At 44.8% G+C, this 26,046-nt stretch overlaps 1 protein-coding gene across 1 annotated transcript in view; it reads left to right on the top strand.

Moving 5' to 3' along the window:
- The first annotated feature begins 860 nt into the window (after nucleotides 1-860).
- Mamdc2 (MAM domain containing 2) overlaps nucleotides 861-26,046 on the top strand; it is a 67,204-nt gene continuing 42,018 nt past the window's right edge. Inside the window, exons 1-5 of the mRNA XM_041662149.1 lie at nucleotides 861-1,157; nucleotides 3,142-3,226; nucleotides 6,580-6,717; nucleotides 15,078-15,334; nucleotides 20,626-20,719. Coding sequence (XP_041518083.1) covers nucleotides 861-1,157; nucleotides 3,142-3,226; nucleotides 6,580-6,717; nucleotides 15,078-15,334; nucleotides 20,626-20,719 — 871 coding nt within the window. The remainder of the gene's footprint in view (nucleotides 1,158-3,141; nucleotides 3,227-6,579; nucleotides 6,718-15,077; nucleotides 15,335-20,625; nucleotides 20,720-26,046) is intronic.

A 26,046-nucleotide genomic window follows, 5' to 3' on the forward strand; every position in this document is an offset into this window, starting at 1 on the left:
AGAGAGAGAGAGAGAAGAGAGAAATAAAACAAGGAAAGGAGAAGGAGGAAGAGATGAAAGAGGAAGACAAAATGGGTGTGACCCTCTCCAAGCCCTATGTATGCAATGTGTTCTACGTACACTTTCCATTTAGTTGTATTTGGATGGGAAAGAGTCTAGGCAGAGGGAATCTGATTCTTAATTTAAAAGAAAAACAGCTTACACTTTGTCTGGATAGGGCCCAAGAGCCAGACTGAGTAACTAAATCAATTTAGTCTATTCTAATGATACAAGTTAAATGCAAATTAACTGATTTGTTTTGGGGAGAACTGTGTAAGGAGATGGTTGTGTGCCCCAAGTTATCTCATTTTGAGGCTTTTGGGTCCAGCCTGCTCATATTGCTCCCTAGATTCAATGTCCGGAGCCTGCACCCTCACCCATGTGAGAGCCAGGGTGCCTTGTGCAATGTGCTGAGGAGACCTGGTGTAGGATGAGGAAAAGCACCGGATGCTTGGCCTCAGTGTTAGAGTTCAGAGGAGTTGAAGGGATAGAAAACTGGACAGGGCACTCCACTTTCTTGCGAGGACCACTGCTCAACTCCAGCCTGTTGTCATGTGGAGAAGTGGCTGCGGTCTGGCCAAACCATGTAAGGGTGCCCAGCTTTCAACATTGTCGTATAACATCCTTTATGAGTGTTTTGGGATGCATTAACAGTTATCCTGGGGTGCATGTGGCCCATGGAGTGCAGGGGAGACATGCCCATTTCACAGATCAGAGGCCAGTGTTCAGGCAATTCTGTTGGGTTGAGACAAAGCATTTGCAGGGTCTGCCTTTCTCATGGGTTTAATGGACGAAAAGGTTCCATTTCTAAGACTAATTCCATGTCTGGGCTCCTCTCTCTTTCAGGTCATTATGTTTATGTGGACACCTCTTTTGCTAAGCAAGGGGAGAAAGCCGTGCTGCTGAGCTCTGATTTGCAGGCGGAGGAATGGAACTGCCTTCGCCTGGTCTACCAGATAACCGCACCCCTGGGCCCCGTGTCAGAACCCAGCCAGCTGAACCTCTACCTGAGATTTGAGGACGAAAGCTTCGATCGCTTGCTTTGGTCCACTAAGGAGCCATCAGACAGCTGGCTCATAGCCAGTCTGGATCTTCCAAACAGCTCCAAGAAATTCAAGGTAGGCGGGGCTGAGGAGGAAGATAGGAGACCTGTGACTTGCTTTATGATGGAGGAAGGTCATTGGCTAATAAAGGAACTGCCCTGGCCCATTTTATTGGTTAGGACATAGGTAGGTGAAGTAATCAGACCAGAACGCTGGGAGGAACAGGAAGTGAGGTCAGAGTCTCGACATCTCTTCTCTCAGGAGCAGACGCCTGAGAGAGACGCCATGCTCCTGGCTCCTGGGCAGACGCACGCTATGAAGCTCCGACCCAGAATGGACATAGGCTAGAATCTTCCCAGTAAGCGCACCTTGGGGTGCTACATACAGATGATTAGAAATGGGCTAAATTAATATGTGAGAATTAGCCTAGAAGAGAATGGGCCAAGCAGTGTTTAAATGAATACAGTTTGTGTGTTGTTATTTCGGGCATAAGCTAGCCAGGCAGGCGGCCGGGGGTGCTAAGAACACAGCCCTGCTGCTCCAATTACTACAGCTTTATGTTCCACGAGGTCTTATGACAGTGGTTCTCAACTTTCCGAATTCTGAGACCCTTTAATACAGTTCCTCATGTTCCCAACCATAAAATATTTTTGTTACTACTTCCTAACTAATTTGGCCACTGTTGTGGATCATAATGTAAATATCTGATATGCAGGATATCTGATATGAGACCACTGTGAAACGGTCGTTTGACCCTCAAAGGGGTTGTGACCCACAGGTTAAGAACCATGTTTTATAACAGGTAAGTCAGTAAGGTTCATTGCAGCATACAAAATTAATGTAAATTAATATTTGTTTATTCCTTAAAAGAGCATCTTCATGAACTTTCCCATCTATTTAAAACATAAGACTAGATGGTGCTTAACTTGACCTCCTCAGTGAAAATGGACTTTCTGGAGTATTTTTGTTGCCAACAATTCTGCGTCATCCTTCTAAATTGTTTGTGGAATATGTTGTGTTATCTTCCTCATGGGTTAGTTGCTCCAAACTTTGAGCAAGACATTATCATAAAATGAGATAATCAAATACTTTGAAAGAGGAAAGTTATTTGCCAGTCATGTTTCCTTTCTTTTTCAGAGAGGCTAACTGTTCTGTCAGCTCTGAGAGGAAGGCAGAAGTTATAAGGGGAGGGGTGTGGAGTGGAGCAGAAAACGGAGCTGGAGGGTGGCCCATATAACATGACAGTGTGTGTCCCTGAGCCACCAGGAGAACCCCATTCCTAATGTGCTCCGTTCCTAGGCTCAACCTCTTCCTTTGAAAGGCTTTAAAACAGAGCATCTCAGGCTAGCCCAGCCTGTTGGGAGTCTCTCTCCACCAGGCCGCCACTGAGGGAGGGAACACTGAGTCTGAGGTCCTATTTCACACCACCCTCCAATGGTTATCAGACCCCAAATCTACCCACATCATTACAAAATATCCTGCTGAAACCACAGGAGAAAAAGCTATTTGAGAAACAGGACCAGATGTGAACTCTAACATTTCTTGAAATTAACCACATGGATTGTCACGCTTTTATCTGTTCTTTGTGTAAAATTCTCAATTTCTCATCAAAGTAGAAATTATGGATTAACTTTTGAACCTTCCCATCTCATGTGGAGATGTCTGATAGTTTGGGCTCCTGCCTTCTCATCCATCGATTCCTCACAACAACAACAACATCCCCCTTTTTTGCCCCTGTATCATCTGCCCTCAGTTCCATTCAGCACATCTCCATGAATATCCACCAGTGACTGCCTCCATGAACACAGGAGGATGTGGAAGTTAAGACAGCATTGGAAGACATTGGACTCTGTGCATCTGTTGAACACTTTGTCCATGTCAAAGTTCTCGGTGTACATGTATGTGTTCATGGATGCACAGGAACAAATGCAGTAGTAAGAATCACACTCAACAGCCATGAATCACACTGAATGACAGCTCCCAACTAAGAACTGAAATAATAGACAGGAAACATGGTGTTCTGATGCCTGATCCCCCTTCTCCCCCATATGTTGTACAGATTTTGATAGAAGGTGTCCTGGGACAAGGAAACACAGCCAGCATTGCCCTCTTTGAAATCAAGATGACAGCCGGCTACTGTATCGGTGAGTGAGCTTTGTGATCATGGCAGCAGAGTGCAAATCTCTCCCTACAATCCACTGCCAGAAAGTGCTAGATCGATCCTAAAGGCCAAGTGTGTCATAGAGCACGCTGCAAAATGCCTGGTAGCTTCTGTTCTTTGCAAGGGTGGCCTGAAGATGGTACATTGATCCTCGGTCTTCAGTGGAAAAGCTCATTAGCATTTGTTCTAACTGTCTGAAGGAGAAATAGACACTTTTACCCATCAGCAATGCTCCCTAACCTCCCTTAGTTATAATAAAAGCAATGGCTGGCTTGCTGTGAAAGGCCATCAGAAACTCTGTTTGCCAGAAGAGCAGACATCCATCATGTCACCTACTTTCCTGATACACTGCTACTGCTGTCTTCATCATCAAAGCTGTCACTGGGATCCTGCCTGGTGTGGGCAGGATTGATTGCCTGCCTGGCAGCTTTGAGAAGGCAGGAAAAGAGGACAGCCCCTGCCCCATGACTGCTTGACACTTCCTCGTCTGCCGCTGACCATAACTACCCAGTGAGCACTGCACGGAGGGGCTGGCGTCTGTGGAGGTGCACATAGAAGGTTGTCTGGGGACAAAATCTGGTAGGAGAAAGGATCTGAGCGTACAGGCACAAAGGCCAGAGTCGAGCAGTTGGTAACCATCATGGAGTTTCTTCCAGAGTCTGGTCTCGGGACTGGGAGCCTGGGTTTACCTAATTATGAGGTTGGTAAGTGTTAAGAGTTAGCTTGCAAGGGACAGGCGTCCAGCTGTGGCTTTCCAATGATGTCACTGGTCTCCATGAGCTGGAGACAAGGAAAATACAGATGCATAGGAGCTAGTAAACTCCTGGAAGAGGCTCTGACTTTACAGGGATTGCAGGAAGAGGACCTTAAACCAGGGGCGTGGTAAAAAGGGGGGGGGGGGGAGTAGCATTGCAAAAGAAAAAAGTCGATAGATCTGCGAGACGCCTCAGCATTGTCTGTGTTTAGACTGAGGACTCGGGCCAAAGGGAGCAGAGAGTCAAAGATGATCCTGTACGAGGAGCCTATGCAGACACCCTGTGGTACAGCTTCTCTGTTTTAGTCTTTAACTGATACCTCTAAGGCAGAGCTTCCATCCAGGTTTCTTCTCCCGTGAGAAGCCTAGGTGCTGCACCTCCACACACTGAAGCAGTCAGATGCAACTGGGGAGCGTCACCTGCTGTCTCAGTCTCTCACTACACCTCCCAACCCCCTCGCCTGGCTCTAGTCATCGGCTGCAAAACAGAGTTGGTTCCCGTGAGGTCTGAGAAGAGGTGGATTTGAGGGTGAGCACTCCAGAAGTGTTCATGACCTAGTGGCTTCTGATTTGTTTGAAACAAAAAGGACGCCACAGAAGTGTATCTTCTTGCCGTGCTGCCGTCCCTCCTTGCTCTGTGCCCACTTCTCTTGGCTCCTTGTCTGTGCAATTGGGTTAATAATAGTACCTTTCTCAAGGAGCTATGTTGAGGATTAAGTGAATTCATAGCAAAAGCTTAGACGAGTGCCTGGCATGCTGAGAAGGATTTTGCTTTTTATTACACTCTGCGGCAGCCCTTGGCGCTAGATGTTGAGCATCAGTTGGCAGAGACTGTAGTGGAAATTTGAAAAGAAATCTTGAGATTTGTCAGTGCTTGCTGACAACTGTACCAGCCAGGATCCTGGCGGGAAGGTGGGAGCTGGAAGGTGGGGATGGGTTGGGAAGTGGAGGGGTGGGATGGGGATCAACCTCGCCTCTGTAATTTGAAGAAAGCCCATCACCATCAAGGAGACCAAAAGCTGTGCAGGGTAAAGACACCTGCAGGCACTGCCACTGTGACCAGAATCAGGACCAGCTGTGACTCATAAGCTGTTACCTCACTTGCCAATGGGACAAGGGAGGAGGAATTACTAGCACCTTGAAACAGTGGCTGTGGAGTCAAAACTGCTTCTGGCTAGGCTATTCCCTCTGTAATGGGGCCTAGCTCACCATGGCAACCTGGCAGTGATGGCGCTGGCCACTAGCACTGATGTCACCTGTCCACCTCCCTTAGGTGGGACCCAGTGAGGAAGTGGATGGGGCAATGGAGAAGAGCAGGATGGCAATCGTCCTTCATTTTGTAATTGCAAGATTATGGTGTCGGCAGCTGGATTGGGTTTATAAATTCCCTGTTCCCACTAAAAAAAAAAAATGTTAATGGGGAACAATGTATAGCAAACATGTTAATGTCCTCAAAGGTTTTACTTCTGTATCTCTCGTCTCTAGGCAGGAGTTGCAGGAGGACCCTGGGCCAGGTGTGTGCCTGTCCTATCTATTCTGCCTAGATCCTAAGTCATCAGAAAAGTGGGGGAAATTTTGGCATCTTGGAAGCATGAGTTCTGGGAATCTTGCTCACCATAAAGAGATGGGGGACTGGGCCAGTAGGTCATAGAAAGGGAGGTGCAGAAAATGCCTAGAGCTGAGGAAACAACCCTAAAGTGGTACATTCAAACAGACTCAGTGGAGTTGGGAACATAGGTCAGCCGTGAAGTGTGTGCTGAACATGTGCAAGACCCTGGTCTTGGTCCCTGGAACCAAACATTGACTAATTAGTTTAACAGATGACCAAAAAAACCATCAGCTTATTTCAAGCATGAGCCACATGTCCGGTGCTCTGGTGCTGTACCGAGAACTGCCCGTGCCTGCAGTCTGATAATGTGGGCCTGTTGTTTCCGATTCACACAGCAAGAAACTGACTCAGAGAGACGGTGAGTCCCACAGCAAGCCACAGAGCTAATGGGGAAAAGGACTATGGCTCAGGGGGCAATGAAGAAGCAGCGCATTGATTCGTTACTGGATCTCCCTTCTTGTTCAGAATTTCTGGTCCACAGGCCCCCATGGTTGAGGAAGAGAATGACAAAGGGCAGACTCCGCAGGGAGTGTGTGTAGAGGGAGGCTGCTTGTTTGTTTCCTGGCCGCCCGGACCTGAAATAATAACACAGAAAGTCTATTAATTAAAACACTGCTCAGCCTATTAGCTTAGGCTTTTCATTAACTAACTCTTACATCTTAAATGAACCCATTTCTATTATTTTATACATTTACCATGTGGCTCGTGGTTTATGGGCAAGGTTCCAGTGTGTCTGTTTTCTTTGGCAGCTACATGGCGCCTCCCTGACTCCGCCTTTTTTTAATCCTCTAGCTCCACTTGGATTTCCTGCTTTGCTCTATTCTGCATAGCAATAGGACCAAAGACGACTCCTTATTAACCAATGGCAATAAAACATATTCACAGCATGCAAAGTGGAATCCCACATCAAGTGTGCATGTCCCCAGGTGTGACTGCAGGTCCGTGACATGCATGTCTATGCTTCTTCCTCCAGAGTGTGACTTTGAAGAAAACCATCTCTGTGGCTTTGTGAACCGCTGGAATCCCAACGTGAACTGGTTTGTTGGAGGAGGAACTGTGAAGAACACCCACTCTGTCCTCCCACAGGACCACACCTTCAGGAGCGAGCAGGGTGAGCCAGTCACAAATGCAGTCTCCTTCCCAGGGTGAACCCTGCCTTCAGCTCCCACCTCCCGGCTTCTGTCAGTAGAAGAAAGGGTGGGGAATCACACTGGGAGACCTAGTGGAAGAGGAAGAAGGACAACCTCTGAGACAGGGACAACTGCAGACATAAGCTTGTCGCGAAGGAAGTCATAAAAGGAGAGGTTTTTAGCTCGTCTATAAGCTTGGGTGTTTTTACGTGTCCATGGATGGTTTCACTTCTTTGTTGGCTGTGTTCTTATTTCTAAAGACAAGGCTGGAAAAATTCCGATCCTCATTAAAAATAGATTGCAGGTTGGCAAGTCCTTAAAAATTTCCCAGGAAATTCTTTCAATGCTAAAGATTGAAATTCTTTCAATGCTAAAGATTATTCTGCTGAGGTGTGCAACAGGGCCCCCTGGTGGTCAAGTACAGGGACACTCTGCAAGGAAAACGCAGAGGCGAGGCTCTCAGAGAGGGAGAAGGAGAAAACCTCTGGGAGGGAAACATCCCAGTCCTCGACTCTATGGCCTTTACTAAGTATTGAGAAGATTCTGACTTTCCCTCCCCCGCTTTTCTTTTTCACTATTGACACATCCTAGTCAATTTCATATGACGAGAAACAGCATGGAGTCTTGCTGGGATACATAACCGTGGTTCCCTATTGGCTCTCGCTGACTGCAGTCTCTTGACATCTAAACGTTTAAAAGCATGTCTTCGACTTTGCCCCCAGTGTGTCCATTCTGCAGGTCACCTGGACTCTAGAGTCTACATCTTGACATTCCTCGCTCTTCTCTTTGTTCATGCTCCCCCTCCTCCTTTGTATTGAGTCTCAGACTCAGTTTCCTGCAAGGGCCAAGCAGAGAGATTAAGCAAGTGGCTAGCTACTGAGAACTGTGGCTATCTAGAAAGTTGAGACATGCAGAGTAGATCTGATTGTGTTGTCACAAACGTGAGCCCACTTCATATGATCTTTTGATTTTTTTTTCCTTAAAATATTCAGGAAGAGAGGGGTAGGTTTTGAAATTTCTCAAATATGTACCCCAAAATTAGTGTGTATTTTCTAAACCAAAATAAAGAAAAATACTATATGGGCTGACAAAAGGTTAATTAGCCCCTGCTTTTCAGCCTCTATTTTACAGAGTTTTTCTTTTCCTTTTCAACATGTCCAGGTTACTTAGAACAAAATACTTCTAAGTAGCCAGCACGCTTCTAAGTAGGGCTTGTATGCTTGAGATAAACCCAACTTTGCATTTAGCATTTTTATTCATCTGGTCTTGAATTGGGTACAGTGAAGAAAATGGCAATGAAAACGACAAGCCACCAGGCTGCTTCCAAACTTCAAGAGATACTTGCCAAGAAAAAGAACCACTTTCTCCCAGAAATGGACATCAAACAAGATCATATCTGCCAAATGTTGTCAGAATTATCCTCTTCCCTTACAAAAAGAAAGGCGATGAACATTTAGAGATAAAATAACACTGATAAGTATTCAGAATTAAAAGCAAAGTGGTTTTTCTTGGATTTTTTTTTTTTTTTTGGTTTTTGGTTTTTTTGTTTTTTGTTTTTTGTTTTTTTTTTTTTTTTTTTTGGTTTTTTTGAGACAGGGTTTCTCTGTAGCTTTGGAGCCTGCCCCAGAACTAGCTCTTGTAGACCAGGCTGGCCTCGAACTCCCAGAGATCCACCTGCCTCTGCCTCCCGAGTGCTGGGATTTAAAAGCAAAGTGATAGATATTTGGAGGTAAAGGAACCCTTGTAAGTCACACAAGTGAAGTAAACGGATTCGAAGGGGAGGTGTGGCTTTAGAGAGAGAGTGAAGAGAGGAGAGAAGCAATGATGCTGTGAATAGCTGCACCAACTGCAAGAACTAAGAAGAGAGAGGTGAGGTGGGGTGAAAAAGCACCATGTGGGGAAAATCTAAAAAGCTTAAATGCGGGAGCAGATTTGGACTTCACTGACAGTGGGAAGCCAGCAGAGGTCTTTGAACACAGGGTGAGACAACATCACACAATGGGTATAATAGCACCCTGAAGGTGATTGTCTTGCTAAGTGGAGGACAAGACCACAGAATAAGGGAATAAATTAATACTCCAGTAGCCCTTTAGATAGAATTCGGGTTAGTCACATGAGGGACGATGACACACACACACACACCCCAAAAAAAACATTTTCACTTCCTAATTTTAAAAGAAAGGCTTAGCACTTTTGGTAATATCAGAAATTTGGAATTCTAAACCTAACCGAAATTTCAGCCCTAAAGACACACAATCCACTGTGGCCACAGAATCTACAGAATCTATAGAAATGAGGGTTCTATTCAGAGTGAATGATGGCCAGCAATAGCAACGATGCCCACAAATCCACCTGAATATTGTAAAAGGTGGGTTAACTTGGAACAGTAAAATGCCAGCACCCTCAAAACCTTTGTTTAAATAAATAAAGCTGATAACAATGTCTAGGGGTTTCATAAGAGAAACACCAGGTGACTTTCTCATTACATGTGGTGCCAGGCTAGCTCAGTGATGGTTCTTCTGTTATATCTTATAAATCAAGCACCAAAAATGATAGGAAGTTAAAGCTGTAATCACCGTGGGTCTCTGTTTCACAGCTACACAGAGGTAGCCACTCAAAAATTAGCTCCAAGGTGGTGAGCATCATGATCTTCTGATGACATTATTCACAGTGCCACTGTCATCCCCATTGATGGTAAGAGCCAGCTGGCCTGCAGGAATGGGGATTTCTTAGGAGAAGCCAAACCAACCTCTGGACGAGTGTCAAACTGTTCGTATGTCTGTATTTCCTGAATGAGGACTCTCCTTAAAAGAGTGTAATCTACAGGTCTTCTTCCATGACCACAGACCATGTTGGCCATATTGGATCAGTAAGGGACAGAGAATGAGCTAGTCCAGGAGTCCCCCAGCTTCTATTCAGTTCTCAGAGTGCTGGGTTTCCTAGAGCCACCCCTCAGCTTCCCAGAGTCACCATTAACCTATTTGCAGGTGAGGTGAGGAATTTGCTTCCAGTGATCGTCAAGATGTTTTTGCATTGCATATTTTACTTCTCTCTTGGCCTGGTGCTACACATTAAAATCCCTGTTTTCAGCGCTCATTGGGATCAATTTCAGAGCTGTGTGGGAGCCTTCTGAATACATATAAGTGTTTTGTATTTGACACCAGAAAAAAAAAGGAAGGGAGGGTGAAAAGGACCGCAATACGTTCATCCTTAAAGGCCTCTATGTTCTACTGATGGAGAGCTACTACTTGCTACTGCACTTGCCCCTGTCCTCTGTTCATTCTGTCCATCGTATTTCCTCATTTCTATTTTCCAACCCTTTCCACTTTCCTTGGGCTATTTCTAAAACATTTCCCAAAGGCAAGCAGTTCTAGCATTGTTTGGTACCCCTCATACCAAGCATCAGACACTATGACTGAAAGGGAAAAGTCTAGAGAAAGTTTACATCTCCCTTCCAGCAAACCATCAGCTGACCTCCAGGAAGAGGCTTTTCATGGATCTCTCATGTCATATATAGTAACGCACCTGTTCATTATATACACATCATAGGCGACACACACATACACATCTATACCAGGCATTCTTGCATGCTTTGGTGATGTGAAAAGTCACGAACTTTGAAGAGATTTTTGTCTAAAAATGTTCTTTCCCAGAACAATAGCTAGGGTACATGTTGCCTTAGCTTCTTTCCTGTTGACGTGAAATACTTTGACAGAGCAACTTGAGAGACAAGGGGTTTATTTGGCTCATAAAAGTCATCATTCAGTCCATTATCATAGGGGAAGTCACATGGGTGGGAGCTTGAGGTTGTCAGTCTCATGGTCTCCACAGCAAAGAAGCAGAGAATGATGGGCCAATGCGACCCATGGTGGGAGGGTCTTCCCACTGCAATTAATATCATAAGATAAAGCACCCCCCCGCAGACCCACCCAAAGGCCCATCTTCAAGATGGTTCCAACATCTGTCAACCTAACAGTTAACTCTTTCTGTTTCAATTACACTCCTCATCAACTTGACACCCAAACATCATTTTTAAGCCATAATCTTTCATTCTTTATCAGTATAGGTTCCAAACTACATTACACTATAACATGCATTCCATCCAACTTTAAACTACCCTATACCTCTCAACAGTTCCAACGCTGTCAAATTGTCTATCTATGAGGCTCTATAAAAATTGAAAAAAAAAAGTTACATACTTCTAACATATAATAGCACAGAGAAAGCAATCCCATTCCAAAAGGGAAAACAAGGCATAACAATAAATAATCAAATTAAAACAAGCCCAAAATCCATTAGGACGGCTCCACTCCTCCAACTCTGCCACTGCAGCGGGTGTAAACTCTCTCGTAGGTGGACTCCACTTCATGCATGAACTCCCAGAAAGCCACGCCTTACTCAGGATAGGGCATAAGAAGGTGATTTCTGAAGATTCCAAAATATTTGTCTAAAGAGACTTGCCTGCAAGATGACAAAGACTTGACCAGTATGACTCTTGCAGAAAAACAAAACTACCAACACTCTAAAGAAAATAGAGATTGCCTCTCTCATTCCATTTGCCTTCTATTGGATATATTGATTTTCTCCTCACTCTATCAATTTGGGTGGCCAAGGAGAAATTAAATGGTCCAGATATCTGCCTGCAGCAGCAGAGTTTGCTCTCTGGGGACTCAGCTCACGTTTGTTCACATACTGGAAGCAGCTTAAGCCTTTGTGTTTGGTAAGAAGTGAAGCCACATGCAGTAGAGACCGGGGTGTGGAAGGACACATTCCCAGTTCTTTGCTGTAGAAAGGGGAACAGTGCATACAACATCTGCAGAATGCACTGTGGATACCAGGGTTCTTTCCTTTGAATGCGTGTTTTTACCAGTTTCCCCCGAACAATGAGGGAGCTCTGACTTTTCAAATGAACACTGTCCCCAACTTCCTGTTGAAAGATAGAAACAGATTCTGCACTAAGAATTGAGGTTTCTTTGTGATATGGGAGGGGATGTGGTTTTTATCTTGTTTTCGTCTCTTTCCAGTTCCGATTCACCTCATTGGGGTTTCTTCTTTGTTAATATTTCATGAAGTAAAACAAAACCATTCGTGAGGTAACTTGCTGACAGCTCGGATCAGCACTGTTTCCTATGCATCTTGGCAAAAAGAAGGGAATTGATGGGAAAATAATGAGGAGAATTCATTATTTTCTTGAGGCTTGAGGTTTTAAAAGTCAAGCTGCTCGGAGTGCCACTCTGCAAGGAGCTGGACAAAGTTGCAAAACTCAGAATAAGATTAGGGTTGTTTTATTCCTCCAAAGCCCATGAGAAGGCTGAATCAGCTTTCCATATGCCACGCCATTCTCCTCACTTCTGTTAGGATGGAGCCCCGAGTGGCAGGACGGCACCTAAGCATTCCGTCTGCCTTGCACAGCTTGGGTCTTGGCATCAGCACCCACTGGGGATGTGGCTTTGTTTACTTCCTCAGCATTGCCTTCGCACAAGCTCTGCTGGGTCTTCACACAAGTCTCTGTGGCTTCCTAGGCATCTTCGCATAGCAACAGCCTCACTTCCAAGGATTAGGTCCAGCCAGGGCATATCTCCCATGTCTTATGGACGCAGGTCGTCTCTCAGGCTCTTCCACAGAGCAGCAGCAGCAGGGAGAAGTTTGTGTTCTGGCTCCTTCTGTGTGTTCACTTTTCTCTTCTTTGACTTTCCTCCACTCCTTCAACCAGGCTGGCTTTTGGGGATTGGGGAAGTATAATAGGGTTCAGCACATAAAAGAAGGGCAATGGGCAAAACACTTTACCTGCCTGCCGCTGTTTAATCTTAGACTGATGCCCTTAAACTGCAGATGATCAAAGGCCACTTCTCCCGTGGCCAATGAGAATTGTGCTCTATAGTTCCAGGAAAGGAATGATGCTATTTCTGGTTGACTATATGAACCTCTTCCAGTTTTTAGGAGTAATGGGATCAGCCAGACCTTCTCAATGGGTATAACTATGCACACAGGCAGTCCTCTTGAGACGATTTTTCTGAAGTGCTGTAGCCCGCTCAGGCTAAGGAAAAAGTCAGAGCCTTTGCTCCATCAAAGTCTGGAAAGTCATCAGCAACAAAATTGGTCCCCACCGCTCTACAATCAGATTCTTGCCTTTTCCTACATCTGAGAGAAGCCAGGCACTTCTCTCTGTATTTGATAAACTTTTCACTGAATCAAGTTCTCTCTCATACTCTGATCTGATCAGGCCTGGGGAGATGGCTCACTGGGTAAAGTGCTTGTCATCCAAGCATGAGGACCAGAGTTCAGATCCCTAGAAACAAAGTAAGTAGGGAGGCTCACCTCTAGTTCCAGAACTCTGAAGGCAAATTTAGGGGATCAACCAGGCCAGCTATGTCTCCAATCTCTGACTTGAGCTGAGAGACCCTACTTCAAAGAACAAGGAAGAGGTTATTGAGGAAGACTCATAAACATCAATGTTGTACCCTCACATGCAACGTCCCCACACACAGACAATCATACACCACTATATCCTAAAAACAAACAAATAAATTACAGTATACCTGTTCTGAGCTTATAAATAGAAAAAAAAATTCTGTCCAAGCCACACTGCATAGCTCTTCTCGTCATAACCTAAATAAAAGTATAGAAAATTACTACTAGTGCTAATGACTCCCCCTTATAGGAAGCAGACCATAGGACAAGCATAGCTCTAGGTTCATAAACTGTATTGTTATTTCCTTATAACTACAGTGAGCAATTGTGTTAGGCACACAATGAGCACTATACATACATGATCTCCTTTCATACCAGCAACCCTAGAAGAAAGCACAGTTGTCTGTCCCAACTGGGGGCTTCCTCATCTGTGAATTCAACTAACAGTGGACAAACACAATCAGAAAAGTGACTGCATGCATGTCACACAGTTGCCGACTTCTCTCTTGCTCTTTCCCACTAAACAGCAAGAAAAGTTAATGACATTGTATCACTATTTTAAGTTATTTACAAGTGGTTTAAAGCACATAAGAAGGGCTGAGGGTGTAGCTCAGAGGCAGAACACCTGTTTAGCATGTACAAAGCTGAGGGTTTGATACCTAACACTATGTAAAAAAAAATAACAAACAAACCAAGAGTAGTATTGTGTGGCGGTAATTACAGCCTTCAGGAGCCTGAAGCAAGAGGATTGGGGATTAGAAGCCATCCAGGGCTACACAGCAAGGCTCTGTCTATAAGTGAATAAATAAAAACTTTAAAAATAAATTTATTTATTTTACATCCCAGCCTCAGTTTCCCCTCCCTCCTCTCCTCTCTGTCCCTCCCCCCCCCATTCCCATTCTATTCCCACCCCACCTCCAGTCCACTCCTCTTCTATTTCTGTTTAGGAAAGGGCAGGTCTCCCATGAGTATCAACAAAGCATGGCATATCAAGTTGCAGTAAGACTAAGCACCTCCCCACATATTAAGCCTGGGGAAGGCAACCCAACCGTTAAAGGCTACACTCATAAACCAAAAATAATAAAACTTTCAAAAGCATATAAGATGCACATAGGTTACACACAAACACTAGTCCATTTTATATGAAGGACTTGAGTATTCACAGAATTTAATATACCCAGGGGTTCCTGGATCTAATCTCATCCAGATAGCAAAGGATGTCAGGGTTCTCATTCTAGAGCCCAGGAAATTGAGTCTCAGACAGATTCAGAGATCTGCTTAAGTCCCAGCAGCTCGCCAAGGAAGTGGGATTCCAAGTCCGTTCTCTTCAATAGCAAATCAAAGCTCTTCCCACTCTCCATATTGTTTTAGCCTCTGCCCTTAGAAGAGCTGAATGGCTCTGGGTCTGCTGGGTGCTGTTGTCACCAGGGTATAGCAACAACGGCGTCACAGGTTTGGACTCCCAAACACTAGCCCTGGCTGTAAGCTCCCTTAGTATCATTCAGTCACACAGTATGCATTGGATATAAGTCATGAAATGTGTCCAGGAGGGTCTCTCCGTGCTCTTTACATAAAAGACAGTACAGTCTTGAAGTTTTATAACTCAAAGAAGGCTTGGAAAGGAATCACATCTGATATAGTGGTGCAGTCATCTGTGAAAAATCAAACACTCCAAAGATGACACATCTTTCCTGTGTGGATAATTTACCTCAATCAAAAGTAAAGGAAAAATTTATACTGCTTCTCAGCTGGCATTTGCAGTGTGCAATAAACTCGTGCGTCCATCTTCCAGCTGTGACATTTATGCACCCACGAGCACCTTCCTCCTTACCCCTCCAATGGATTATGTTGAGGTGGGTCCCAGAACACACAGTTTCATCTGCAGCTTACCCGCCTGTCTTCCCCTGTGTTCTGTTTGTATGACTTCCAGGCCACTACATGTACGTGGACTCTGTTTACGTCAAGCACTTCCAGGAGGTGGCCCAGCTCATCTCTCCGATGACCACAGCCCCCATGTCTGGCTGCCTCTCGTTCTATTACCAGCTTCAGCAAGGCAACGACAATGTCTTCACTCTTTACACCCGGGATATGGCTGGCCTGTATGAGGAGATCTGGAGAGTGGACAGTCCAGGCAGTGCCTCCTGGAACCTTGCAGAGGTGGAGTTCAGTGCTCCTTACCCCATGGAGGTAGGTGAGCCCTGGCCTGCTGGCATGCTGAGAGGCTACGCACACAGACATGGAGGTCACCCCACCGTACTTCCTTACTTACCTCAATCATGCTTCTGAAGACAGGAATACATTGACTTTATTTTTTATTTTTAATTTATCAAAAAATTAAACCAATTTATGTAGTGAAGTGTGATGTTTTGATTGTATATGACTCAAAAGGGTGGCAATCAAGTCCTAATAGCTAGATTATGTACCACCACAAACATTTATTATTTGTTGGTAGAGGCACCATTTAAAATCTCTGGGTATTTTGAAATGAACAATTTATCATTATTAACTATAGTTGACCTACTGTGCAATAGGACCAAACTATGCCCTTTAGTCTAATTGTAATTTTGTACCCACAGACCACATCTCCCTCGCCCTTCCACTCTGATACACCTGCCTCTATTGTAATCTTTTAGGAGGAAGGAGCTCAACAGTTAGGAGCACTGGAAGCCAGACGAGGGTAGCTGATACCTTGGACTGGAGCTGCTGGCACCTATGTTGTAGCGCCTGGCTATTATGTGGGTCCTGGGATTCAAACTCCTGACCTCCTGAGTGGGCAGCAAGCACTCTTAGCTCCTGAAGCATCTCTCCAGCCCTTCAATGGTTTCCTTCCCTCTCTTGTCCCTTCATAATCTCTTCACTTCTCTCCCCGTGTAACCCCTTCCTTTCTCTCTTACTGTCTTCATCTTCCATCAGAAGTGTTTTTCTAAAGGCAAGTGTGGAAGGCAGTCTACCAGCTGAATTCCCTGATGCACGTTCCCTCTGATCAGGTGCTATAAGCCTTGAGTGTTCAAAGCGGGAAGTCAGGACTGGAGTATGACTCCTTCCTGAACCTCCACCCCAGAGTTCCCCGTCATCTAAGGGTCTTTGCCTTTACCCAGATAGCAATCTGGGTAGACAAAAAGAGAGTCTTCACGTGCTGGGTTTGGCCAGTGCTAGTTTCCCTCCGCTTTGTGACACAGTGATGGGCACAGAAGGCAGCCTGATCAGCGGCAATGGCAGCAGGAGGCGCCCTATCATGTTACAATTCTTGTGCATACCTCTAGAATCCAGACCATGGGCCCTACAAATGCTACCCTTGCCTGTCTGCCCAGGAAGTCACGTTCCGCAGTCTTTCATACCAGCCAAAGCTGTAGCTGAGACCCAACATCTGAGATCCCATGGCCTCGAAGACTTGACTCTTCCAGTGACCAAATCCTGCACATCCTCTGCTGTGGCCCCCTGTGGCTTTTTATCCCCTCTTCAGTCTCTGCCTTCGACCTTCTCTCGCCCTCTCTCTATTTTTATAGCCCTTTCCTTGCTGCCAGGCCACTCCAAGCTGTTTAGATGTCCCTTCTCCAGCTGTCGCCAGCCAGCTAGCTGCCTCCGCACTTTACAGCCCTGCCTCCCTGGTGCTCAGCAGACATGGCTACACCTGCCGTAGCCACCGCTCCACCATCTGCTGCTTCTTTCTTCACGTTTCTCAGTAAAAGAAAAGATGAGAGAAGCTTTAGACTGGGTCTGGAACAGCAAGGGAGATCTCACAGCATAAAGTCTCCAAACCGATTCCCTACGCGAGCCTGAGCAGCTTGCTTACAGCTAAAGAACCAATTGCCTTGTCTCCTGGCACCAACCACAGACATCGAGACTTATATTTAAATCAGTCACAGCCTTGCCTGTTTAGCGTCAGTCACAGAAGCCCCTCTGTAGGGCCACCGAGAGAAGTGAACCTAGGGAGAAAGGGTTGTATGGTCATCTAGAGTTTACTGAGACTTGTGATAGCTAAAGGTCTGGTACAAACTGTCCAACAGCCCTGGAGGAAGCTGCGCCTTCAAAAGCCAGGGCAATCTTCTGTGATGATTGTGTAGTTTTCTCCAGGCGGTCAAGCCTGCCCGTGCTGGCACACGAGTATCACCTGATAGTCCCTTGATTCAAAGAATCCAATGAGCCAGAGAAAAGTTCCACAGCTGCAAACTGGAGGGTTGGATTCCCATGTCCAACCTCTGCTGAGCTACAAGAAAATGCACATTGGAATGCATGCTCATGATACCAACCTGAAGAATATTTCTGAAAACTAGCAATGATTCTTTAACAATGTTTTAATGGTGCTCACCACCTGCCCAGTGGTCCAAGGGGAGATGTGCTTAAAGAAAGATCTGACAGCTGACATTGTAGTATTTATTGCTACAGATCTTTCTGTAAGCACATATCTGAATCCGTATCTATAGATGTGTGTCTTTCAGAACTTCCAGGTACTGGCAGTGTTTCCTGCCCTCTAAAGTACACAAATACAATCACACCCATAGTCAGAGGACAAAGAAGAAAACAGAACTGTCCAAGAGGTCTGACGTCTTCTTTTCTAGGTCACACAGCTGGTAGATGCCAGCGAGCTTAGGAGACTTCCTAAAGTAATGCACAACCGGAGAGGAAGTACTTCAGTCTGTCTGAGGCCCCCACCAGGCCACAAGAATCTGGGGGTGCAGGACCTGGGGGTGCAGCACCATGGCTGAGCATTTGCAGCTAGCTATAAGTAGCATCTTTGTTGCCAAAGTTATTAATACCCCCCAGTTTTTCCCCTCGTACTTTCTGTGGCATCTTCTCCAGTTCCCTTTAAAGAACAGAAGTGGCCTGCTCCCCTGGCTGCTTTTCAGTGGCGCCATCTGCTAGCCTGCTGTGGAACTGGAGAAGGCTGAGCTGGCTCTCCATGGCCAATGTGCTCTGTCTGCTGCTGGCCTGCCTTGCCTGACACTACTGTCTCCTTCCTATCCCTCTCAGATCCCTCCCTCCCAAGAGCACCAGAGAGAGCACAGTGCCTTTGTAGAATGTGTGCTATTTCCTGTCACCAAGTCTGATCAGGCTTTGATTTTTGCTCTTCCAGCCCAGTGGAAATTTTTCTGTGAGTTTGGGTTACAGAAGGAAAAGAAACGCTGCCCCAGAACATTTTCCTCTATTAAAGTCAAATGAGTCTGCACAGTCAGGCAGGCATGTGTATAATATGCATGTGCGCATACACACACACACACACACACACACACACACACTGATAGTGTTATTACCAACTTTTTTTTATTCAACATAAACTCTCCGGGCAACATTTACATGAGTGAAGTATTCCTGGATTTTTATTTTTTTAAATCAGCACTTGAAAAGTCAGGATGCTGGGCACTGCTAACCCTAAACATGAATCTTTGGATCCACATGTGTGCCATCTTGTTTCCCTAGTCTAGGTTTCTCATTTGTGTCATTTGCTCTTACTAATCGCCAGGAAAAAGAATCGGCACTGGAGAAATCAGTGAACTCAATGCCGCCACATTCTCAAGTGCCTTTCAAGAGGAAAATACACATAGGGGACTTTTCTGAACAGAGAACACTGGCATTATGAGCTGGGATTGGCAGACCTTTGTCAGAAAGAGCTTCTTAATCTCTCTGCTCAGGATGAGCAATCTCTTCCTTCCCTCCATCAGCCACCCAGTGTCAGTCTGTGGTGGGGACGGGGTGGGGGGACATGCACACATCAATCATTTGGAAAAGAGACCCACCCTTCTGCAGTTATGACCTCATCTTAATTACATTTGTTTTAAAAAGGGGGGGGGGGTAACAAACTGAGGTCCTAGGGATTAGAAGAGGCTTAGCAGCTGCCTTCTTTCAATAGAGCTGCCTTCTCCACTCTAGAGAGTCTGCATCACAGCTGGCCAACCTCATGTATTTACATATTCCTGGCCCTTCCTGGCGTGTATTCAAGTTTCAAGCCAGAAGCCACAGTGTGACTTAGTTATCAACTCACACAGCAGAGATTGCACACCTGGATTGTTTTCCTAACACAACTTGGGGCCGTGCTGGTCACACCTCATGTCTTGTGGCCACACGCAGAAAGTTCAAAGTCAACAGGTGGGAGATAACGAAGTAAAAGTGAAGCTATTGATTTCATTGACCCATGGTCTTTGTGAATCCATTGGAACATGGCTAGAAAGGCTTAGGCACAGTGCTCTGACCACTGTATCTTTTCCCAGGCTCTCATTTGGAGTGCCATATGGGGCAAGGGGCATAGCAAGTTAATTTCCTGTAGATAACGGAAGAACCTAATCTACTTTCTTCACTGGCTTTTTCTTATAGATGAATCCCATAGTGCTAATGAATGAAATTCTGTCAGAAATATCTTGGGCATGCCACCTGATAGTCAATGAGTGGGGCATGCAGCCATTAGTAAACACAAATTTCAGATGTCTTGGTCCATTATGGGAGCTACAACAAAATGCCACAGCCTCAATGACTTATAAACATCAGTGTAGTTGTTTTGTTTTTTGTTGTTTTTTTTTTTCCTTTTTTGGCTCTTTGCTCTTTTGGGGGGTCCACCACCCAGCTTCCAAATAAATACATGGAGTTTTATTATTATGTGTAAAGGCCCGGCCTTAGCTTGGCTTGCTTCTAGCCAGCTTTTCTTAACTTAAACTATCCCTTCTAATTTTTGCCTCGAGGCTTTTACCTTTCTTTAGTTCTTACTCTGTGGCTTACTGTGTACCTGGGTGGCTGCCCTTGGAGTGCCCCACTTCTCTTCTTTCTTCCTACCCCATCCTCTCTTCTCAGATCTCTCCTCTTTATTTTCTCTGCTTGTCAGCCCTGCCTATCCTTCTCCTGCCTGGTTATTGGCTATTCAGCTCCTTATTAGACCAATTAAGTGTTTAGGCAGGCAAAGTAACAGAGCTTCACAGAGTTAAACAAATGCAACATAAAAGAATGCAACACATCTTTGCGTCATTAAACAACTGCTCCACAGCATAAACAATAATATTCAACTCATATTCCATAACATATCAGAAATTTATCTCTCAAAGTCTAGAAACTGAGAAGCCCAAGCTGAACGTGCTAGCAAATTCATGTGGCAAGGGTACTTTTTCCAGTGCGCAGATGGCGTCTCCCACTGTGTCTCCACATGGAAGAAAGCTGCTTGGGACTCATCACTAAGTCCAAGAACAGAGGCTCTGCCCTCGTGAGCTAATCACCTCTCAAATGACCCATTTCTTAATACCACTACATTGAGGGTGAGCCCTCAATAGATATAACATTTCAGCAAGCAAATCTCCTCAGAACGCAGCAGCCATTTCATTCTCCCTGAAAGAGGCTGTGGGTCAAGTAGGTTGATATGATAACCAGGTACATATTGGAAAGTGACTACATGAGTCCTTGTATCTTGGCCTCAACTGGCTTGGTTGAGGTGTCGTTTTCAGTCATGGAAGAGCAAGAACGTATGTAATTATATGCAAACCTGTCGTTTTCCTTCCCAGGTTATTTTTGAAGTTGCCTTCAATGGCCCCAAAGGAGGCTATGTTGCTCTGGATGATATTTCCTTCTCTCCCGTTCACTGCCAAAATCAGACAGGTGAGTCCTGCTTCTTCTTCCTCACTTGGGATGTGCCTGCCTTACCAGATGCCCAGAGATGGCACTTGTTTTGAGTTGTCTTTACTTTCCTCCCCTTTTTTCCTACCTTATCTTTAAAGGGTCATCAGCTAAATGATCTTTTTTTTCCTGGGGCATTGCCCTCTTTCATCCCTCATATGGTGGGTTTAGTTTCTTTGATACTATACACAAGTTTTCATGAGGCATTTTTGTCTTCCCTCCCTATTAGGAAAGGAAAAGTTAAATATTAATTTACCCAAATTAATTTATTTCTTTAAAGGGTAACTTGGATCCATACAATGAATAGCTGAATAAGTTTAGAGAAAAACAAAACAAAAAACTCACAACCTACTTAATGGAATTATAGAAACTCTAATTTTTTTAAGTCTCCAGGATTCATAATGTCCTTGTTCTTACAGATATTAGTATTCAGCAGACATTTCTGAGATGGTCTTGGCTAAACAGTACGTGCTCTTAACTCCCTTCTTTTTTCAGAGCGAACCCTCACATAATTTTATCCAGACCAAAATTGTACTTCTATAAAGTTCAGTGTCTGAAAAGAGAGGGGATTCTCTACTTTCTCGGAAAATGGATAAGCAAAGTATTTTATAATAAGGGTGACAGTAGCTAAACAATGACATGGTTAGATGCAATTGATCTCACTGTTCAGCAGATTCATTTCCTTGCAACAGCCAGGGTGACGCCGTTTCCATCCCACCTCACTAACAAGCGCTCTTTCTGCATCTGAGCAGGAGAAAGGAGCTCATGAAGCTGACCTTTGTGGCCTGACTTTCTCCTAAGACAGAACTGGTTTCTGATATGTTTTCAGCGATATCCTATCAAGTAGACTAAGCTAATGTTTTCCACTTGGGCTAAGCTGTTATCCCCAACTTAGAGAGAAACCTAATTTGCTAACAAGAAGCTAAGGGTTTTTTGGTTTTGTTTTTTTTTTGTTTGTTTGTTTGTTTTGTTTTGTTTTTTGTGGTGGTGGTTTGAGTGAAAACAGTCCCCATAGGCTCAGGGAGTGGCAGTATTAGGAGGTGTGGCCTTGGAGTAGGTGTGGTCTTGTTAGAGAAAGTGTATTCCTGGGGGCTGATCTTTGAGGTTTCAAATGCTCAAGTCAGGCCCAGTCTCCCTCTCTCTCTCTCTCTCTCTCTCTCTCTCTCTCTCTCTCTCTCTCTCTCCTTGCTCCCTGCTTGCCTGCAGAGCCAGATGTAGAACTCTAATCTACTTCCCCAGCAATCATGTCTGCCTGCAGGCCACCATGCTTTCTGCCATGACAATAATGGACTGAACCTCTGAACTGTAAGCCAGCCCCAATGAAATGTTTTACTTTATAAGAGTAGCAATGGTCGTGTTGTCTCTTCACAGCAATAAAAACCCTGAGACGTTGTTGTTGTTGTCATATTACTGATCTAATTTCTTTTAGAAGGGAGTTAGATGAAGCTATCTCAATCCATAGCCTCAGGCATGGGAGGCAAGCACTCTACCCCCTGAGTCTAACTATATGTTTACATATTTTAAATAATTTAGCCCAAAGCTTAAAACAGTCCCTAAGTTTGACAGAACACAGAGGAAAAAAAAAACATGTTTCACATCTTTAAAATGTTATTGCTGCATGATACCCCCGGTTAATGTCTCCATTATGATAATAGCGATTTCCCAATCTCCTTGTCGTGATTTTTCAAGGCTTTCTTCTCTGTTACTGGGTGCTTACATGACCCCTTATATCCCTAAGCTAGGCATGTGGGAGGAGAAGTCCTGCACTTGATAGAGAGGAGGATGAAGAAGTAGCCAGGAAGTAAGAAAGCCAACTTTTCAGATGCTTCTAAAAGAGATGCAGGATGTGTATGAGCACAACCTCCGTACAACACAGGTTTGACTAGAAACAGGAAAAAATGGTTCCACCGAAACAAGGGTACTTAAGAGGGTCAGTGTCTCCTCGGTGTGTAATGTGCTCCCACAAGCCCCTGTTCCCTGGAGGAACCCACGTGCTTCTTCTCATTCCGTAGGTCAGCCAAGGCACCATATTGGTCTTTAGAACTCTTCATCATTTATGCCAGGCTTGCTTTTAAAAAGCCATTTAATTGCATCATTTTAGTATTATGCCCGAAATGAATTCTCATCCCTTTACTCACATTTATAAACTGTGTGATCTTGTCATGGTAATTTTTAAGAAAGGTTTATGTATTCTTATGTGTTTTGCCTGCCTGTATGTGCATGCACGCAATGCCCTCTGTGGCCAGAAGAGGGTATCAGAACTGTTAGTTCGGGATGGTTGTGAGCCATTGTGGAAGTGCAGGGATGACAACATTGTATCACAAAGCCAAAAAGTGAGGACTCTCCTGGGAGTCTACACTATTGCCTTTTGCTCTGTACATCTTAGAACAGACAACAAGCCTTCCTGTCTACTTCTAGAAGGCCTAACTTAACGCCCAACTCCAAAATGTTATAGCATACGCAGGTCCAGGCTTCTCTCCATTCCACACCCAGGCCAGAGACTGCAGGAGTCCTGGTGCTCATGGTTACTCATAGATACTCCTCAGAAGGCCACGTGAGCCAACAGCGACCATTCACCAACACCGGGACACGGCCCAGAGTTCGTGTCTAGTTTGAGAACGACTCCACTTGCTGCCTAAACTATAAATGAAGCTGCTGACATTTTCCTGTCTCGGTTTCCTGAAGTGTATTTGTTACTTATCCACCATGTGTCATCATGGTTCTCTAGTCTAGGACCGGGTCCCAGCCACATTCTCTCTCCCCCTAGTCAGCAGTGAACTGTCTCTGCTGCCTCTAAGCTGCCTCGTAGGAAAGAAAACCATGCTCCAAGGCTAGCTTCCTTCACCACCGTCTGTGTCTGGTCCTTGTCTCTTACTACAGGGCTGAGGAGTCTTAGATTACAGCGCTAGTGCTTAGGCTGTCTCCAGGAGCTCCATGCAGCAGAGGAAACGGGGACACACACTCCAACTTCTCTTCCCAGGCTGCTCTACACACCAGCTAATTAGGTTGTCTGAAATGCCTCCATTTCTAAGAAGTTCAAATGTCAGGAAGGAAGTAATTAACTAATACTTGTATGATGATGCTTTCTGATAACTTAAGGAATTTGCTTTCTTTTCTTTTTCCTATCAGCTGATGCTTAGTGGCTCGTGTCTGCCTCCAGTTCATACCTATGTACTCAGCGTGTCGTTAACAGGCTCCAACAGCTCAATGTATGATGCTCACTTGACCCAAACTTCTGAAACAAGGAGTGAGCAAGGGCTTTGCCTCCACCTCAAATGCTGGGCACTGCCCTGGGGGGATGGGGTCCCTATCTTTAGCTATTAGTTATGGCCTCAATGTGATGCATAAAGAAAGACTTGGTCTATGATTTCCAATTTTGAAATTTTCTCTTTATCAGACCATAGACAAAACACTTCTAAGACCAAGTATTTATCAAGGGAAGAAAATAACATGACCAGAAAACTCTGTGTTACCATGGAGAAAAGTGATCCTTGCTTAAAGTTGTGCTTTATTTGTGTGTTTTGAGGTTCAGCCAAGTGATGAGAAGTCAGATCAACCACACATACACCCTCCTGTCCATATGTATTACAGTCACCCAGATACCATAGTTTACCCTAAGGATCACTGTTGGTATTGCATGTTCCATGGGTGTGGACAAACTTGCATTGACATGTGCCCACCATTACATTGTAATCCGGCTCTTTCTCTCCTTCCTCCCACAACTGTTGATCTTTTCCCTGTCTCCCTTGCAGTTGTAGAGTCGTGCAGTATACAGCCTTTCCAGACTGGCTTCCTTTGCTCAACAGTGACATGTATGTCTCCTTCTCATCTCTTCATGGCTCCACAGATAATTTCTTTCTTTAATATTCCATTGTTGTAATGTACCACAGCCCAGGTACCCAACTGAAGACCGTCATGACTGGGTCTACATTCTGGCCGCTGTGAATAAATGTGCTGTAAATTTGGAATTTCAGCACTACCTCTACCCCATCCTGTCCGCCTAACAAAGGAGATCAGATTCCCTTGCAGCCACCCATGGGTGCTGCTCCGACATTCATTCCTGATGAGTAATTTTACTGACCTCATGATCTAGGTGCCAAGCATTTAGGAGTAGTGTCTCACCATTTCCCGAGCAAAATGACTGGCTGTACATTTTGAATTTTCTTATGTTTTTCATTACCAGGTAGGGGGAAATTGGCGAAAAATTGAGATGGTGGGGTTTCCTCTGGCCTCCACGATCCATGGAGAATGTTGAAGGAATGCTGAGGGATCCTCGTGTGTGTGTGTGTGTGTGTGTGTGTGTGTGTGTGTGTGTGTGACAATATTCATTTTTGCAGGCATTGTCTCCTGGGCTTATAGATACAATTTAGTTCTGGCAGAAATAGGCAGAGCAGCATGTGGGTGAATCACCAGGCCCAGAGCATTGCAGCTCTTATTTCCTTTTCCACTCTCGGGCTCAGGCCCAAGATTTCAGGTGATCTGAAATGCCCATAATCCAGATATAAGGGGACAGTTTCTTCTTCTTTTCCTGTAATGCATGGTTAGTCATTACCAAAAAGGAGAGGGGGGGGAGGGAGAGAGAAACATAAGGAGAGAGAGAATGGAACTTCTTTCGTAGCATTTCAAACTCAGATAAAATTTACAGGAATTTGGGAATGCGGTGAGACGCTCCCATAGACTCTTCTCTCTACAAACTGATAGCATTAGGCAGGGCCAGCATTTTCCTTATCATGCCTTGAAGAACACTGTATTTCTTTATCCACTGAACTGTTTTAATGTGTATCTGCAGTGTAACTGTAGAATAACTAGGAGATTCAGAAAACTTAATACTGATACAATGTTATCAATGAGTTCCCAAAGTATGTAACTGTTATAACAGTGTTTTTTTATAGTTATATGCTTTTCTGGGTCAAAACTGAATCTTGGGCTCCTGTAGCATTTGGTTGAATGATTCTTTTGACCATTTCTCTGGATGAGTTCTTCCATTCACATGAGTGCTTTTTTGGGTTGAAAATTAGCTGAGAACTTGGTCTTGTCCTTCACAGCCCCGTAACGCCAGTTGACTGTTCCAGAATGACAGTTTCTCTACAGACGGTTTCCAAAGCTGTACAAAAACACATCCTCTATCTTTCTGGCCCTAACTTGTCCCAGCAATGTATCTCACCATTCAGACTAGGCTTGTACTGAGCATCCCAGACTTCCGTGGTCACAGTCCCTCTGACCCCACAGGGCAAGCTAAGCTGCAAGGCTTCCAAGTCCCATGTGAGTAGGAACAACTGTTATTCCCAAAGAAGCAGGATTCTTCCATA

The sequence above is a fragment of the Microtus oregoni genome, unplaced genomic scaffold (assembly GCF_018167655.1).
Source record: "Microtus oregoni isolate MIOR12 unplaced genomic scaffold, Mior012 000012F_ref0000307, whole genome shotgun sequence".
Lineage (NCBI taxonomy): Eukaryota > Metazoa > Chordata > Mammalia > Rodentia > Cricetidae > Microtus > Microtus oregoni.